The sequence below is a fragment of the Branchiostoma belcheri genome, unplaced genomic scaffold (genome assembly GCF_001625305.1).
Source record: "Branchiostoma belcheri isolate BF01 breed outbred unplaced genomic scaffold, Haploidv18h27 scaffold106, whole genome shotgun sequence".
Lineage (NCBI taxonomy): Eukaryota > Metazoa > Chordata > Leptocardii > Amphioxiformes > Branchiostomatidae > Branchiostoma > Branchiostoma belcheri.
Window position 1 is genome coordinate 876,918 of NW_017802447.1, and position 17,536 is coordinate 894,453.

General features: G+C 39.9%; 3 protein-coding genes across 5 annotated transcripts in view; 1 reads left to right on the top strand and 2 right to left on the bottom strand.

Annotated features, from left to right (window-relative positions):
• Positions 1–2,624, bottom strand: part of LOC109478354 (kielin/chordin-like protein) — a 36,534-nt gene extending 33,910 nt beyond the window's left edge. Inside the window, exons 1-3 of the mRNA XM_019779885.1 lie at positions 2,519–2,624; positions 885–970; positions 614–641 (exon numbers count right to left, since the gene is read on the bottom strand). Of these exons, the coding sequence (XP_019635444.1) occupies positions 614–641; positions 885–932 (76 nt within the window). The 5' untranslated portion in view covers positions 933–970; positions 2,519–2,624. The remainder of the gene's footprint in view (positions 1–613; positions 642–884; positions 971–2,518) is intronic.
• Positions 2,625–2,722: 98 nt separating this feature from the next.
• On the top strand, positions 2,723–10,114 carry LOC109478335 (protein ABHD18-like). Of its 2 annotated transcripts, none has more exons than XM_019779852.1 (13): positions 2,723–2,800; positions 5,070–5,192; positions 5,350–5,443; positions 5,559–5,659; positions 5,814–5,892; positions 6,151–6,235; positions 6,547–6,574; positions 6,704–6,842; positions 7,179–7,268; positions 7,408–7,506; positions 7,920–8,262; positions 8,652–8,814; positions 9,000–10,114. In XM_019779852.1, the coding sequence occupies exons 2-13, from the start codon at positions 5,101–5,103 to the stop codon at positions 9,040–9,042; spliced, it is 1,356 nt and encodes a 451-aa protein (XP_019635411.1). In that variant the 5' UTR covers positions 2,723–2,800; positions 5,070–5,100; the 3' UTR covers positions 9,043–10,114. The 2 variants fall into 2 exon arrangements, with proteins under 2 accessions (XP_019635411.1, XP_019635400.1); XM_019779841.1 differs by lacking the exon at positions 2,723–2,800 and adding an exon at positions 4,522–4,598.
• A 123-nt stretch (positions 10,115–10,237) lies between these two features.
• On the bottom strand, positions 10,238–16,284 carry LOC109478343 (phospholipid hydroperoxide glutathione peroxidase, mitochondrial-like). 2 transcript variants are annotated; one of them, XM_019779874.1, is made up of 10 exons: positions 16,135–16,284; positions 14,603–14,833; positions 13,975–14,145; positions 13,289–13,408; positions 12,976–13,073; positions 12,422–12,566; positions 12,130–12,278; positions 11,586–11,610; positions 11,087–11,146; positions 10,238–10,750 (listed from the first exon to the last, which is right to left on the bottom strand). In XM_019779874.1, the coding sequence occupies exons 2-10, from the start codon at positions 14,831–14,833 to the stop codon at positions 10,718–10,720; spliced, it is 1,032 nt and encodes a 343-aa protein (XP_019635433.1). In that variant the 5' UTR covers positions 16,135–16,284; the 3' UTR covers positions 10,238–10,717. The 2 variants fall into 2 exon arrangements, with proteins under 2 accessions (XP_019635433.1, XP_019635423.1); XM_019779864.1 differs by lacking the exon at positions 11,586–11,610 and adding an exon at positions 11,685–11,709 and having other exon boundaries at positions 16,135–16,282.
• Between the last annotated feature and the right edge of the window lie 1,252 nt (positions 16,285–17,536).

A 17,536-nucleotide genomic window follows, 5' to 3' on the forward strand; every position in this document is an offset into this window, starting at 1 on the left:
TGCTCTCTGCAGTGTGCAAGCCTGTGCGGGCCTCTGATAAACTTTGCCCGACACCGCCCACTTCAATAGAACTTATACAACAACCGTACGGGACAACACGTACGTTCCTAACTTAATCTCCAAGTAGATGTGGGGTGGAAGATCAAAACGTTATCTGACTGCTGGTCTTCATTGGCAACTGAAGTCCGACAGTCAAATAGCATACGGTCAGGATCTTTTACATCGACATTTCCTTTGAGATTATTATAAGTATCACTGACTGTGACTGGCTCCCGGGGTCCGAGTGAAGTGCAAGGTCATTTACATTAGATCCTACTGGATGTCGAACTTTGCGCACGTGCACAGCGACTTTGTGTTTGCTCTATTTATCGACAGGGTGTGGTGCGAGATCCTTTGTTCGATAAAAAAAGTTTCCGTTCTCAGTTCTGTATGCAATGACTGATGCATTATTGGCAAGCTATCCTCCAAGTGGAGCTAGCCTCCAAGTGGAGTCAAGAGACGGGATGACTTCAATACATGATTTTAGATGGCGTTATGTACGTTTGGAAATGTGTCAGACCTACTAATTCGTTTTAACTGACAAGAATGTGTGGCAAAAGTGTTGGAAACTTACATTTGATGTCGGCCTGGTTAATGGTGGGCTGAAACAAGAACGGAGACAATGTTATTATACGGCTTGAGGAATAGAGACAGAATAGTCTACCAGATGCGTTAGATGACCGTTAGAGAAAGTTAGACCAGTTCATAATGTTCAACAACAAAGGGTTTGTCTAGAATGATTTACAATTATTCTTAACATTTATGATGTATGTCGAAAATACAGATATTTTGAGTTTTTAGTCCGCGACGGGCTAGTTTTGTGTGAACATGACGATGAAACTTACCGTCACGGCCGCTGCCGTCACCAGCAGTGCGGACAGGAGCAGCAACATGGCCACACGATCTGAAGGGTCTGCCTAACGTAGAATAGCTGAAACCCACAAAACGGCCACTTCAGTTGATATATGAAGGCAGCGTGTTTGATTCACGCAGAAGGCAACGTGTTTGATTCACTTCTTAACTTGCTGTTATTGCAGTTTGAATAATCTTTTATTTTAAACTCAAACGCCATTACAGGAAAACATCCAGGCACCGCCCTCCTCGAATTTGCTAACAGAATCCCACCCCTGCCACCAGTGTAGTGTAGTGAAGTTCCGTAAAGACTTGCCAGCATCTCGTGAGGCTTGTGGTTTACGGTATACGTATTGTGACTATTATCAGTGTCTACTAATATTTGTTTGTTTGATCAGGACCTCTTCAAGTGAAAATTTCACTTTGCCAATATTACTTAGTCCTCGCACCGCCCTCCTCAAATTTGCTGACTACAGAATCTCACCGCTAAGAATGAAAAACCAGTCTGGTCCTGCCGTAGCCTGGATGCGAGAATGTTGCCAGGGCCAGTACACAAGCAAGCTTCTCGGTTCTAGGGACAATATATCCCCAAGGAAATATTACCATAGACACCGCTCAGTTACCTATTAAACTGGGTGCTGACCGTGTACTGGCCCTCAGACCAGCATCCAGGCTTGACCCGAGGGTGATCTTTGCACCGGGCAGGTTTTCTACATGTAGCCACCCGTACGTACGGATCTTTAAACAACCACCTGTCTCTATTTGGTGCGATGTCGATGATTTATAAGTCTATTGTTTCGATGTCACACGGCGTTGTCACTCACTGGCGCGTTTCCTAACGCAGCACTTCACCTTTGGACTACCGTTACATGATCTTGCCATCGCTTGCACCAGAAATGGCGCGGTTGCCCTATGCTCGACAAAGATACACAGAATGTGTAAGTTGAAGATAAGGCATTTTATGGCTACCCCCTGCGGAGTTTGGTTACCAAACGGCTGAACTGATAGACATCGAAGAAAAACAAACTTTCTTTGAAGTAATTCACCTTTTCTCCTCTCCACTTTGATTTGTTTGTGTTCACGCGTGAATTCCTATTGAAGGGCCAGTAAACAAGATAACCCGCAAAACACTTACACACACATTGAGGTGTAGGAACCTTCAAATACTGGATGGCAGAAATGGTAGTATTTCCAATCTAAACGCCGAGTTACACTAATCCAACTGCACATTGTTGGGAGTTGTCAGTTTTTATTGTAAATGTGCACAACAGTTACAGTCTCACTGGACCAAAGGTCGGCCCAACACTTTAGACCGATCACAAACCGTTACAGAATCCAATACCACAGAGATTAGAGGCAAAAACTGCTTGCTACACCACAGCTCCGAAAAGGAGCACTGAACGGTATGCAGAAACGCAAATTTCAGTAAAGCCGTTACATCAGAGTAAAGGAATGTCAATGCAGGAGTATGTTTTGTCCGTGCGTGACAGAACGACTTAAAAACTAAATTGTCCATGTCAATGTCATTCGCAAGGTTCTCAAGTACATGTACAATATCACATTGAAAGTCTGGTAACACTAAGTAATACAAAATCACTACTAAACTATCCATGATAGGAACACTTACCTCAGCAGAAGTGTTGTCGGAACCTTCAGGTAGGCTGATGACTGATCTTTGCACCGAGCAGGTTTTATAGCCACAGACTCACAAACAACCACCTGTTCCTATTGGCTGATCTGTGACCTCACGCTCAATGGGTACCCAAACAACAAACTCTTTATGGCGCTAATACAATGGGTAGTCAATCTCGCTGTTCGGTCAATATATGCATATAGCGGGCAAAGTTTAGAAAAGCACTTCAGCGGGGGCCTAGCAGTCACATAATGTGCCAGGCCAGCAGATTCTGAGGTCCGTACGTTTGCATTTTTTTGACAGTACCGACAAACGTGGTCGTTGAACTTGACAAACCGTTCAACTGCACTTTTGTCTCCTTTCATTGGCAAATTCTTACAGCTCTGATTTTTCAAAACGCACTATCTTGAATGCATGGGGTTTGACAGAAGGGCCCTGGAACATCAATATTATACTTCACTTGTCCAGAAATAAACAAAAAGCAAATCGCATGCATCTCTCGGAGCTAGCAAATATCCTGTCCAATCTTGTGTGAGCCATGATGACAAGGCAACAAATTTTACAAACATGGATGATGTAATACGCAGAGCTTAACTCTTCAAAAATTTTTACGAAAACAAAACGTCCATCAAGATTAAGTAGATGCCCTTATATTTGAACTCACTTATACCCAACGATACATGAACATTCTACAGTCTATTTAATGTGTGATGTGTTGACCCTGCCACAATGTGGAAAATATCAGTGTGCACGTAGGTCATGTAGGTCGAATTTGATCTGCAAAATACTGCTTCGTCACAACACCAAAGAGTTCAATGGACTTTGTTGCAATTTTTTTTAGTTTATGCAAGTCAGAAACTACGTTGGATGTATGGGTTTTGTGACGAATCAGTTTTGCGCCTACTTCACCGTAAATAAGTTGAGATCATTCGATATTTCTACTGCATGTTTTTACAGAATCAGAGTCAACGACATAGCTGACCATGGGTACCCCCCTTATCCCTGAGAGCACTTGAGTCCGTTAGACGATCTACTGAGTATCTACTAGTGGGCCGCCCGGTGGCTAGGCTAGAACTGATGACCGTAAACAAGTGTACGGTGTTTTGCATTCTGCCAGGAAGTTTACATTTCCATTTTAAATCGATTTACACTGGATAAATGAATGTACTTTATTGCACGACAGTTATTTGCAGCCTGTGCCCTCCGATCAGTGGCATGGGCTCCTTTATTAACTCCTTTAATTAAACACTGGCCAATTCAGTTGTGATGACATATGATAGCGGTATCTGTCCGGCCAGCGAATGTAATGAGTCCGTAGCAAATCTGATGACACCTAGGCTACAGCTACATGTACATATAAACCACAAAGTACTCTTGTAATTATGTACTATTGCTGGTATGGATGTGGACTAACGGGCCCTTTAGCTTTTGGCAGAGTGTATATTTTATCATACACGTGTGCCATGTTTCTACATTTAACGTTTAATACATGGCTTCACTAAAATGTAGGACACTATCGGTTTTCCTAACAATGCCCACGATCATGATAATGACCATTCTGGCATATTCACCTGTCAGCGAAGTGAGGGTGAGGAATTCGAAAGTCGTGTAAAGTGCCTTTCAAAAGGCCACAAGGTTGGTCACGGACTTGGCCGCGAGGACTCGAAGCTGGGACCTCTTGGTCCTGAGCCGAATGTTCTGCCATTACGCCACACAACCCCACGCAACGTAGAATTTAAATGTGGAATTATAAAATTCCTAAAATTTTCAAATTTGGCTCCTAAAGTGTTAGTCTCCTAGCAGATTGGGGAAGATTGTGACCTTTCTGTTATATGCCTCCGTTTTTTTTCTGTTGGTGGGGGTAGCGACAGAAAAACAGGGCATATAATAGATAGGTCACAATTTCCCCCCACCAACATCTGCTTGGAGAGTACCATCTGTATCTTCTTTCTTAGCTCTGACACCCCCGAAGCGAATGGTTTGTTCCAATGACCCTTCAACTCCCACCCTTAACCGTTACGTGTTTCTCGCCGCGTACACCAACATCAGTGCCCTCGTTTCAATGTCAGATTGGGTAAGTTTCCTTTCCGCTTTTAGTAAAATCAAGGCCATTATGAAGACGTTTAGAATGTACGTCTAATACACGACTCGTCTGATGCAGTTGGAACATTTCTCGATGCTGTGTAACGGTTTAGAGAACAGTTTAAAATTTGTTTGACACTGAAAGCTGAAAAACATTTTGTGACGTGAGAAAAGATACACGATGTGGTTCTTCTAAATGGGCATTGGAGTCATTTCAAGTAGTCAACGTCTGATTTGAATCTGGAAGGCGTTAACAAAATTATAATTTTCACTTTCAGGAATTTAGATTTTGACCAAAGAGACCAGTGACCCCGTAACCAAATTAAACCTGCTAAATAATTTAAGAACTTTTATTACCCTTCTCAGCAATCGATGAAGGTAATGATGTTTAACTAAGAACATTGGCACTACGAAGAACCACCATATAACTGCATTGGCTTTGAATGGCCTCCGTGTATTTCAGGTTACCAGTATGAGAGGTAGAGGTACCCAAGATGAGCCGGAGTAAGCTGGATGTGATGTACAGGCGTCTCCTGCTCACCAAGTTCTTTACACGAGGATGGGGAGACTTAGATCAACTCAAGAGGTAAGAGGTCCAAGGGTCAAAGTATAGAAAGTTAAAACTAGCTCGATGTTGCTTTGTCTGTCCCTCCCCTGATGATCTGTGTGAAATGTATCTCGGGGAGAAAAGATTACACACACTTGACAAGCTACATTAAACTTCTGCAATTTTCTGTTTACAGATTACTGGAATTCAAAAAGTATGTACAGAACAGGGACTTGTGTTGCCAGTTGGTGGACAAGCACTTCAGAAACTATCCTGTGGCCATTGACAAAGTGAGTAATAGGAGGTACATTGATGCAGTTTTGATATATATTTTCTTTGACATTCAAATCAGCATGTCCAAGTCTTGGGCTATTCTATTTAATAACCTTTTTTTTGTATTTACAGAGTACTGTTGGTGGGGACTGTAAGATTTTAGAAGGACACTTCACCTCACCCCTAACACACATCTTGCCAGGACTTCTGCCCAGAGAGGCAGAAACTGCAAGGTACGTTGGAGCTGTCAACCGGACGAGACATAGAAGAAATATTAAATGGCAACGCAATGGTTTCAAAAACTTTCAATCATCCCTGTCTTCATAATCAGTGATCTTAATCATAATCGTAATCAGCTATGGTTAATACTGAATTATCCCTTTGTAGGTTCCAACTTATTCTGCCTGTCCGATGGCCCACAGAACGGAGACCAGTCTGCATCCACCTAGCTGGCACAGGAGATCATGTATGGAATTAAGACTTACTAGTAGTAACTTTACATCAATTTACAATTTATGGACTCCTGTAAAACTGCAACATATAGTTTAATTCTACTCCCAATTAAAAAGCACTAGTGTATATCAGAATGAAGATTGTGTGCTATTGATGTATGTTTGACTTGAGTACCTGTTGAAATCTTCATAATCTCTGTTTTATGAAGCAGGTTTTCCTGTTACTTACATACATACATTACATACATTTTCTTGTCTCCCTGTACATGTAGTTTTTCTGGAGACGCAGGACTCTCATGGCCAAACCACTGTTAAAGGAGTCAGGAATCGCCTCTCTGCTGCTGGAAAATCCTTATTATATCCTTTGATTGTTGTTTGTGCCTCTATTTTGTCTCAATCAGCTCTAACGTTTACAAAGTATTGCTTTTTCATCTCAGCAGTGGTCATTGTATGAGAATGAACTGATGATGCATTGCAATGCATTATACCAAATAACATTATACTCATCCTCATACAACCATGTGTCATATTTCATATTTAGTAGTTAATTAACTAAACCTATCACATGACAGACTTAAATCTTGACTGTGAGCTTTAATTTTTAATCTACTTTTAGGTCATACATGTCATAGAATCTGTGCAGTTTTCCTTAATAGCAAATTGTGCACATGGATACAGAAAGCCTAAGGATCAGCTGTAAGTGAATTATGTTTTACCCTTGTGTCTCTGGCCTTATATGAGTAGAATATAAGTTGCTCCATTCTTTAAAATGAACAGACTGAAATGAATAAACTGAAAGCAAACATCATATCTGTTTTCCTTTAGTCGCTCCAGTCTGCTGAATGTGAGTGACATCTTTGTGATGGGCGGGGCGCTGATTTTAGAGTCGCAGGTGTTACTGCACTGGTGTGAGAGACAAGGTCTGGGTCCACTGGGGCTCACAGGCATCTCCATGGGAGGACATGTAAGTCTGCTGACATACTTCATTTTCTGGTCTAAACCACAGCCTTATTAGGATATTTTACGAATAGCTTAATTTATTCCCTTGCTGCATGGTTCATTGTCTATTTTTCTCTGTCTTGTTAGAGTTACAATGTAATCTCCAAGCAGATGTATCGTGTGTCGGCAACAAAAATCACTGACAAGACTTAACGTTAGACTTAGGGGCTCCTGTGTCTTTGATTTGAACACAATTGGTCAGACAGTATCCAACCAGCCACCTCCCTGTTTCAGTGATGTTCGGATACTGCCTGGCTAATTGGATACTGTCTCACAGGTTTGTTACAATTTTGTCCTCCAGATGGCATCTCTGGCAGCGTCCAACTGGCCGAAGCCCATTGCTCTCGTCCCTTGTCTATCCTGGAGCACAGCTTCCTCAGTCTTCACACAGGTAATAATAGGCAGATATACAGGATTGGTGTTTTCAGGGGGTTGCCTTAGTATTCATAGAAATAATATGATATTTTTATGAATTTTACATCAAACATTTCACTGATATAATTGCACAGCAAACTTGTCTTGTTATTTAGGGTGTGCTGAGTCGAGCCATCCCATGGAGGCTATTGGAGAAACAGTATGAAAATGATGCATATATACAAGAAATTGGTGCTCTTCTCAAATCTATTGGTGTAAGTTTTCCCTCTTACTATACCTCTGTTAGTTGTTTTTCTGTCTGTAGACATTTACATGTTGAACTAATGTTATATTAAGTGGCATTGTTAAAAGTTCAGAGTAAACCTGGCTATGGCTAGTACATTGTATAGCAGTTAAAACTGGATCCTTGATGCGTGTTATGACTCAATGGTTTCAGACTAATGTTACATTAAATGTTGTTTCTCGCAACTTCTATGGACCAACCTCTGAACAGCTACAAACATTTAGGTGCTGTTTGTTAATTTGTTTGTTTGATTGTTTGTTTGTTTGTTTGTTTGTTTGAAGAGGAAGTGAAAGAGATATGGAAATTTTGAGAAATAATAGCAGTACAATGATGTTGAAAACCTAACCCTAAATAATCTTTTTCCCTGAATTTCATTTTTTACAGGAAGATTCCTTTAAACTGGGCCAAGAATTTGTATCCAGTGTTGGAGACTTACAACACTTGAATGCAAACATATTGACATTAAAATCAGACTCACTGGATCAAGTGTCAACTTCTAAGATAGCTGTGAGTAATCCAACAAAAGATAAGTCTGAGAGTCTTCAGCGAGGAAGCAAGACATCCTTGTCTGGAGGTACAAGACAGCTGTTTCACAATGAGGATGAAAATCACAAAGTAAAGACAGCTTTGAAAAAGGCTCGACTAAAAGCACAACAGAGAAGCCAGGAAGCAATGGTGTTCATGGAAGGTGTCATGGATGAAATCACACACCTGAAAAACTATACAAGTAAGTTGTGATGACTGTTGTTGTTTGTCATCTTCAACTGAGGTGAATCATGATGTTTTTTCAAGTAGCTTTGTGCAATTTGACTTTGCTATAGCTCGCATTTATAGCCAACCATACTGGTCACCTCAATAGAATTTTTGACTCCAATTAGGTTTGCTGTCAAATCAGTCTACTTGTCTCATAGAGGTAGAAAAAGAGATGCTTGTCTTTGACTGTATTGTGTTTATTGCACCTTGTTGAAGAATTATATTCATACATTGTAACTTATTATGAGAGATCAATTTAACAATCTTTATAGATATGAGTTAGCTAGACTGATAGAGTTGTTAGTCAAAATGAGTCATTTGAATTTATGACTGTTAAAGATGCTGTGTTGTTGTGTACATCAGTGCCTGTGGACCCAGAGCTGGTGGTAGTGGTGGCAGCTAAGCATGACTCCTACGTGCCAAGGGACAAGGTCACTGACCTAGGCGAGCTGTGGCCGGGATGTGAGGTCAGGTATATCGACACTGGACACATCGCTGCTTTCCTCTTCAACCAAAGTGTCTTCAGGTATGTGAACTACTGCAGGACTTTTTCTGATGTTCTGATATTTGTATTGATGATGCATTCTTCAAAGTTAACACTAGGAATAGCATCTTCTTTTGCAGGCTTTTGAAATCATTTTCTGGTTTGTCTTATGTTGTCTTTGACTTCCCCAATAACATTCATATTTCTACTGTCTTATTTTACAACAGACAAGCCATCACTGATGCATTTACCCGTATGGGGAGGACTTAATGGTCGTCATGACAACTAGGATCAGGCCAACCAATCAGAACCAACTGTTCATCAAAAGTGTGAAACTGGAACCGACCAATAGCTATGATTATCAATACCGAGTATTGTTGCAGTGATGTTGAGTGTGCGCAGCGTGTTTTTAATATTTTGCTGTGAGCTTCAGCTGAAAATATGGTATGACTGTCAAATATGTAATATATGACAGTAAGTACACATTAACAAATGTATGTCAGCTCTCTAGTATTTATAGCAACACTAAAATGTGCACCAGGACCAACCATAATTTTATTATATTTGTAGTCATTGATGTTGGCATCCAACGTCCATTTGAAAGCCGTAATATCAGTTGTCAAAATGGTCCGCAACAGACTGAGTGTTGGAATTCTAAAAATGTCAAATTATATCAAAATGTCTGTTAGATCTAAATATCTACAATGTCAAATAATGCTTATGTTGGCTTCACTGCAGCTTAAAGATATAATTGAAAACTTCTGTCAATTCAATCCAAAAAATTGTTTTGTGCACAAGTATTGCAGGCAAAAGGCTTGCACTATTAAATTTGACCATCCAGGAAAATACAGTATATGTCTGGTAGTGTTATTATATTATAATAATGCAAAAACTCAGGCATGGTTGTGTTCACTTAGTAGACCAAACTTTATTATTCATCAATAAAGTAATAATTGGCTCTGATTCAGTTATTATTATGTTTATCATGTTTTTCTTTGTTTGAAAGGGCCAAGACAGACATTGATAAGATACTCTCTTACACAAATTTGAAATCTACATGAAGTTCATGCGAATGTGCAAAAAACTGAATGAACCTGCTAGTTGAAGAAATGTGAACTTGAGAAACAGCTTACAATTTTTGAAAGCCTTGAGAACACTTTGCAAAATTGATGTAGTTTGAGATTGTAAAAATATCTCTACTCCCTTGATCATAGTAGAAACCAACATGTTAACTTTGTATTGAAATAATTTGTATGTGCCTTGTATCCTTCCATATACAATTGATTGTGGCCTTCTTTGCTTCTGCCTTTAATGTCCTTAAAATTAAGAACATCTGAATGAGCAAATGTCGTCATCTATACATTCAATATACTGGACCAGAATATAGCCCACTACAACATACATGTAAATAAAAAGACTTGAATATTCAAACATATATGTCTTTTATTCATTGATTATCTTGCACTTTTTTCATCTTGCAGTATTTTTTGTGGCTGGTGATTCTAACATGCTACATGTTTCTGTACAAGTGTTTACCTTCCTTTACACAGTTTTCCTGAAACAATATATTTGAAAGCTGCACAATAGTAAGTTACATTGTAGCATCTCTCAGTAAATACATCTAGGTCATAGGAATTATGGACTTGTTATGGAGCTGAAATATCAGGGAAAACACAAAGCTTTAGAGCTGAATGATCATAGTAACATCTACTAGTATTCATCTCAGGTGATTTATTATTTGGGCTAATTATCGTGCTGTGTGATATAAATCATTACATGGCAGTGTATTACAGACATACAAGCACATGTACCTAGTAGACACATAATGTTACCGGCTAGTAACTACCAAAGAGATTCAGTCTTCCAGACAACTTCATGCTTGTTTGTCATGATGTAAGTCTGTCCTTAGACTGTTGGGGCCAAAAGCCGTCACATTCGTCAGTTGTTACAGGTATTTGGGGATGTCTGGCTCAATTTTCTGTGAAGAAAAATGACAATAGTCACCACACCACAGCAGTAGTCAGTCAACTGGGATTTCATAGAGGCAAGACTGTTGCATAAACGTTGAGCATTCAAAAACTGTACACATCTCTCAAGGGTCTAAGTAAATGCTTAATGATTATTGACAATGATTGTTGGTTGCTTCTCTTCTACAAAACACTGAAAAAGCTTTTATAAAAGTCGGAGAGCAGGCATAACCTTGACTTTGGCAAGTATAAAAATGTGGCCTATTATAAGAAATCAAATTACTCTAGAAACAGTTTGACATAAAGTGGTGTAAGAAATGACATGAACACACAAAGACTTCATTTACCTCAGGGTCAACGTTGGGTCCGTACCTCTGAACAGCCCTGCCCTTCTTGTCAACAATAAACTGAGAAGATGGTGAAATAACATTTATGTTATAAGCTGTTTAATTGCATGTACAAAGGTCTTTGTACTCAGCTTAAGCTATTTTTATTGGTGAACTACATGTAGGATTCGCCATTGGTTTACACATATGAGTCTTTTGTATGAAGTTAAGGAGGAAACTTACCTCAAGACAAGTGCTTTTGAAGGACAACAATATTTATCAAACAAACAAGAACTACTATTGAGAACTTACAACATCAATTCTAGATCTAGAGGTACAAAACAGATGGCATTATAATATTTTGCCACTAGACATTCATTAGGCTGGAAATTGATACATAAGAATTGTGTGCATATTACGTACAGTTCATGCAGTTGCCACAAAAGTTAACCAGTGTTGAGAGACATGTAATGCACAACACTAGACCCAGACATAGACTGTACGCCACCACACATGGTACCTTGGTAAAATTCCATTTGATGTAACTGGAAATAAGGGAAGAAAATAAAAAGTCAAGATTCTGGTAGAACTAGTGGATAATGTTATCTGAACGTCCTACCTTGGTAAAGTTCCACTTGATGATGCTGAAACAACATGGCAATACATAGTTTCAAGAAGATCTCAGATTCTGTTTCCCACATGTACCTTCAACCTAGCTAGTCAGCAAAACATACTGTAGTTTGTAGTTTCTTATAACTGAATATAGAAATCAATGCAAGTATGTTCTTCATAATTTATTTTGACTATACCACCATCATAGCAGTCTGTGAAATATTGTTATTACGACCAAAGGAGGTTAAAAAAACTTTTTGCAAACACATATAGAGATACACAGGAAACCTAGAACATGACTGCCACATTGTATGCAAAGGAGGAAATTGGCCAAAGCTAAAGGACAATAGCTGGAACGTGAAAAGGAAACTCAAGAAAACGGGACTCGTAATGCCGCAATACTCGTAATTTCCATATCTTGTCAAAGTTGTCTGTCTGTAACTGTTACTTACTCTCCAAGTGTCCCACGTGTGGTGTTCACCAACCAGTTGTAGATTGGATGAGCTTCTGCTCCGAGTACGTGGATCTTACTGAACATGTCAAAGTTCACCCCATAGCGGGTGGTAACAAACTCCTTAATGTCCCTCTCAATGTATGGCTCCTGAAATATAAGAAAAACAGACATTCCTTTTTTTCAATCCTTATCTATTACTTGTTAAAATGAGATGATGTACTTTTTATCAAGGCACCAAGATAAAGTCCAATTTTTTGTGTTGGATGTTACAGTTACAAGTGTCAGCTCACCTGGTTGTGGAATTGATTGCATGGGAATGCCAGAATCCTCAGTCCCTTTTCTGCAAACTTCTGGTACAGTGCCATGAGTTGTTTGTAGTTCCGGTCCGTACCCCCACATCTTGACGCCACATTGACGATGAGCAGCGGATGACCCCTGAATATTACATACATTGAAGGTCAAGGTCAAATGTAGGCCTCCTGGTGGCTGTCCTTGGTGCTACAGTGGGACTTCCGGTTGTTCTGCTTCAGTACCAAGGACAGCTGCCAGGAGGCCCACAACTGGTGAGAACATCAATATATTAACTAAAGGCATAAATCAAAAAAATCTGATATCCTGTACACAGTAATATAAGAAAATGTACAGGAAGTATACTGTTACTGCAAATGTTTAATATTTGGGGGCAATATTACAGTTCAGCATCAGGGCTATTCCACTTCATGTTGATGGGGGTGGGAGGATAATATTTCTAAAGATGATTGTTGTGGCCAGGGACACATTGAGAGCATGTCTAATGTTTCAATTCAGTTACATGTAACATTAAGTTAAACATTATTAAACATACCTGTACTTCTCGAAGTTGACCATGTTGCCATCAATGTCTTTGGCTTCAAACTCATAGATAAACCGGGTCTTTCTCCACTTGTTTGGATCAACTGCTGTCTGTACAAAGACATAACTAAAACATGTTTTCCTTACATTCAAAAAAGTACCATTAAAACATGATTGCATGAAAAGGAAATACCAGGCATCTGTTGGAAAATTATGGCTGGTTTGCTTGCAAGTGATAACTACATTATAGACAGACATTAAGAATATTTGTTGAAATAATAGACAGACTTTATAACTCCATTAATACATTGTGCATTTGTACATACCCAATACTTGTCAATTTGCTGTCCTCGTTGTTTTTTCCTCTTGGACTCAGCAGCCAGGGCATCACACTTTTCACGGAGGGCAAACTTTGCTTTAGCCACATCTTCTGGCAATCCTGTCAACTACAGACAAACACTGAGGCTGAGTCACAAAGAGTTCAATTAGCCAAAATACAACAATGGTGAGAAGGAAGTTGCAAAGTCAGTGAATACTGTCTCCGAGCAGATTTGAGATTGCACATATTACGCACAATAAGGTCTCACACTGTAAGGCCACACCAATTTAATTTGTTGGTTCTCGGATTCGCCTCTTCGTTTTTTTCTGATTTGCAAAAAAAAAAGTTGATTCTGGTCCTGAATCAACTGAAAAATGCGCATGTTTTGCCCCCAACAGTTGAGGAAAGTCCTTTTCTTCCTAGTTGTTACAGTTTTCCCATCTATCACTGCAGTGGTTTGATTAAAAGTTCAAAATTCAATGTTTAAATTTTAACCCAGCCTTTTGTGTTGACTTCATGGCTCATTTTGTAGCATTTAAGCCTATAATAGGATGCCTAGACCTTTTTTTTTTTTTTCGCCCTGTCGCTTCATATTTTTTCTGAAAAAATCTGAGAACCAACAAATTAAATTGGTGTGGCCTAACTAGGGAATACTAAGAATGAGAAGAAACAAAGACTTATAATTACTAGTACCTTATACACAATGTCCATGTCAGGGTCGCCCCCTTGCGGTGGGATGTTGTACTCCACAATGTTGAAGTCTTTCATCATCTGTTCTATCTCGTTGCGACTCGCTGCATTGCGGATAACGTCATCGTGGAAATCATATGTGACGTCAACCATCTCCGTCACCAGCTTTCCCCGCTAAATTGAAGGGTATGTTGTCGGTAAATTACACCAAAACACGAAGTTGAAGCTATTGTAGCCACAAACAAAAGTGTTCTTGGGTGGGGAATTTATGACAAAACGTATAGAATGCGTTGCTAGCCAGTGAGCCACACCTAACAACCGACAAATCATGGATATCCTGCCCTGTTAAAAGTAATTTTTTCACTTTATCTGTACAGCAGAGAAACATGCACCCACCAACTAAAAACAGATGTAAATCACCCTTTTATACTTTAACAACGAACGATTCTACAACAAAATGCCAAGAACGTTACCTACATTATACAGTTTCTTTTTCACCAAGTTCTGCCCATGACAAGCTACACACGTGTACTAGTAACTTAATCGCCAGGCAGGCTAGCAAAATCGGTGTAACTGACTGACCGGCGGTAGGCAGTATATATGTCATGATGGTCAAGCAGAATATACATACCAGCATCTCCAACTCAAGTTCTCGCTGCTTTTTGGCCTCTGCCAGTGTCTCTCTCAGCTCGTTCAGAGAGTCCAGCGCTGTGTTGGCCAGCCTGACACATTTGGACTGCTTCTCCTGTGCGATGTACTTGTAATAGTCCAACAGGCTCCTGATCTCAGCCACATGCTGTACCACGATGTTGATGACTTCTATGAAGGCTAGAGTCTCCTCGGATATTTCCTCCGCCGGCATCTGAAAGGAACAGTGCCATTTATGATTGTCATTTTAGATTTTGATTGGTAATATTATTGGAAAAAAACCTCTTTGCGGGCCTTTCGCCATTCCCATTCCCGAACTGGAAATTTGGCAATTTTGGTCGTTGTCTGAAGCCGGCCAGGAGCGGTACTGCAGATGAGGCTCTAATAGGGTATGTCGTCCCGCAAATCGGCATAACGGATCCCTTTTCATTTTTGAAAACTGGCGCAAACTGAATCGATGTGCGCTAGGATGTCATTCGTAGAATGTAGATGGCGTAGCCTGACTACAACGTTAAAACTCTAAATAAAAAGGTTGATACATATATTATTTGAGATCGGATGTGGTCTCCCGATCATCGTTTGACAAATTTTAAAAGTTACAGCGCCTATAAAATTTGACCTCCATATTTACGCCGCCACCTGCACGTACGAAGGATGGCCCCCTGCCAACTTTGGCAGACAATATTCAAGAGCCTGGGGACAGCTTTCTTCTGCTTTAAATAGTCCACTACTGAGGTCGCTAACCTGTCGCATAGCGACCTTCATTTAAGAGAACGGTACGTGGGAAAGTGTTTACTAGGTAGAACTGGTTCGGCCTATATAAACAGACAGACGTCAAGTGTGACGTCCAAACAATGCACCACTTTACAACTAATAACCTAGACATCTACAAACAAAAATATGCATTGTCTATGTTTATAAAAATCAATATTAGAGATGATGTGGTAGTAGAAGAGAGAGAAGAAGGAGTATAACCTAAAAGGCAGGTTGTTTTGGGCGCGGCCGCACACGTCACCCATCTATCATGTACGTGCTATGGTGGCATGTTGGCATTCCGCGGTACCTAGCCTTGTTTTCCTTGGGGTAATATGTTGTTTTGTTTCCTTCAGAAGCATGTAGCAGTGAGCGTAAAGACAACAACCACTAGATACCTTCCCACGTTTACAAGTGACGCATGGAATAATAATTCTGTTTAAAAGAAAACATAAGAATCTCGCACTGCGATGAATATACAACTTTGTCTCCTTACAATTCTTAAAACTAGGACTTTTTCAAAATTAGGATGACGGTTAGGTCACGGCGGCATACTACACAGCCATAACAAGTGTTGAAGGACTTACCTCCCAAATTCCACACCTAGTCAATCTCCTAAACGGGCATTACGGCTAGTCAACCATCTTCAGTACACAGTGAACTATCGCACCATGTCACTAAATATGCCGTAGTATAGTCAAACATCGGAGCATTGAGATTTACATAAGACATCAAACAATCATAAAACAATTAAATATTTACCGTGGAGTTTGTGTTGGTCTGTCGGAGGAGCAGGTAACGAGCTAATATTTCTTCCCCGTCCTCCTCCAGTGACAAACAAGATGGTTCTAAATTTGTCTGTCCGGTTCGAGTTTCCGTCCTTTGCGTTCCGAGCGCTCTAAATACGGCCGGGAGAAGGATTACGTTGTAGAGGGCAGGAATGTGTGAGCATGTATGGGCAAGGCGGGGAACTTCCACCCTCCATCAGACTACCAATCGATCTTATCTCTAGATATATTCTGACTTCAGCTGTAAAGCGAGTCCTTATGTGTGTCTGTACATGGTCTTTTCAGTCGGTGGATTGTGCAGTTGTTTCTGATCTGTGGACGAACCTTGGCCCCATTCCGGCCTAAGGTATACTTGTATTTTGCTGGTGACGCAGTACTGTGCCCCGGAACGGTTTGAAAAAGCTGTGTAAGACATTGGGAATTGGGCAGTACAGATGACAACATTCAATATGCACCCTATTCTAGGAATGCGGCACTGAGTTCCGGTTCCAAGTTCACTTTATTGATTTGCCTTTGGTATTGTTCTGAAGGTCATTGGAGGACAGAACGTATCAAGGTCAAATCCAATCCAATCTAATGCTTCATAAATTGGTTTACATACCTTATAATTGACCAAAAGATGCTTGTGTTGGGCCTGGTTTGTATCTGGTTTATATGTTTCTGGCAGAGTAGTGGCACATTTTAATGTGGGCATAAGAAAACTAAGTAGATTAAGGTTTCCCAATATTTCACTATTTTGTACCCCCATTTAAGTGTTTTTTAATTAACAATGTATGGACCATTTTTTACAAGAAACCAACACGAAATCCATGTCACGTACGGTCAGCCTGTGACCCTATGTGACAGTGTCCCTCTCCACAGTTCTATTTCTATGACTAAAGCTATTTCAGATATCAGACTAGAATTTAAGTACCAAAACAACCTTACAAGTGGCTTGAGAATAAAACTACTATTACATGTATAAACATTATCATACAAATTCCAGTTGGCAATTGCCGTAGATGAAGTAATCCAGTGTTTATTTAGTTCTTATTCATGTGTACATTATTGTGCTTCTGGTCATGCCAAGTATGTGATACTAGGTAATTGTAATATTTAGAAGAATTGACCATTAACAAATTAACCTACATTTACTTTCTGACAAGATATTCAGGAAAGCAAAGTATTATGTTTCAGTGTTCTAACGCATTTCTTTTTTCAGTCATCATGTCAATTCTTTTTATGTAACATCGAGTTAAGCACCAGAGGCATGACACTCCTAGCAGGGTCCTCTGGGAAATTTTGAAATCTTGACCCTCTGAAACACTATTTACTGCATTTTGAGGGGCAAATTTTGCTCCCAGACAAAGCTAGTTTTAATGACATCTCTTTCCTTA

Excerpts from the sequence above, each read along its gene's own strand:
- LOC109478335 (XM_019779852.1), top strand. The coding sequence starts at position 5,101 with ATGAGCCGGAGTAAGCTGGATGTGATGTACAGGCGTCTCCTGCTCACC. Across the intron at positions 5,893-6,150 it reads TAGCTGGCACAGGAGATCAT|TTTTTCTGGAGACGCAGGAC; the intron begins GTATGGAATTAA and ends CTGTACATGTAG. Across the intron at positions 6,843-7,178 it reads GCATCTCCATGGGAGGACAT|ATGGCATCTCTGGCAGCGTC; the intron begins GTAAGTCTGCTG and ends TTTGTCCTCCAG.
- LOC109478343 (XM_019779874.1), bottom strand. The coding sequence starts at position 14,833 with ATGCCGGCGGAGGAAATATCCGAGGAGACTCTAGCCTTCATAGAAGTC. Across the intron at positions 13,409-13,974 it reads ACATGGACATTGTGTATAAG|TTGACAGGATTGCCAGAAGA; the intron begins GTACTAGTAATT and ends GTTTGTCTGTAG. Across the intron at positions 11,147-11,585 it reads TCAAATGGAATTTTACCAAG|TTTATTGTTGACAAGAAGGG; the intron begins GTACCATGTGTG and ends CCATCTTCTCAG.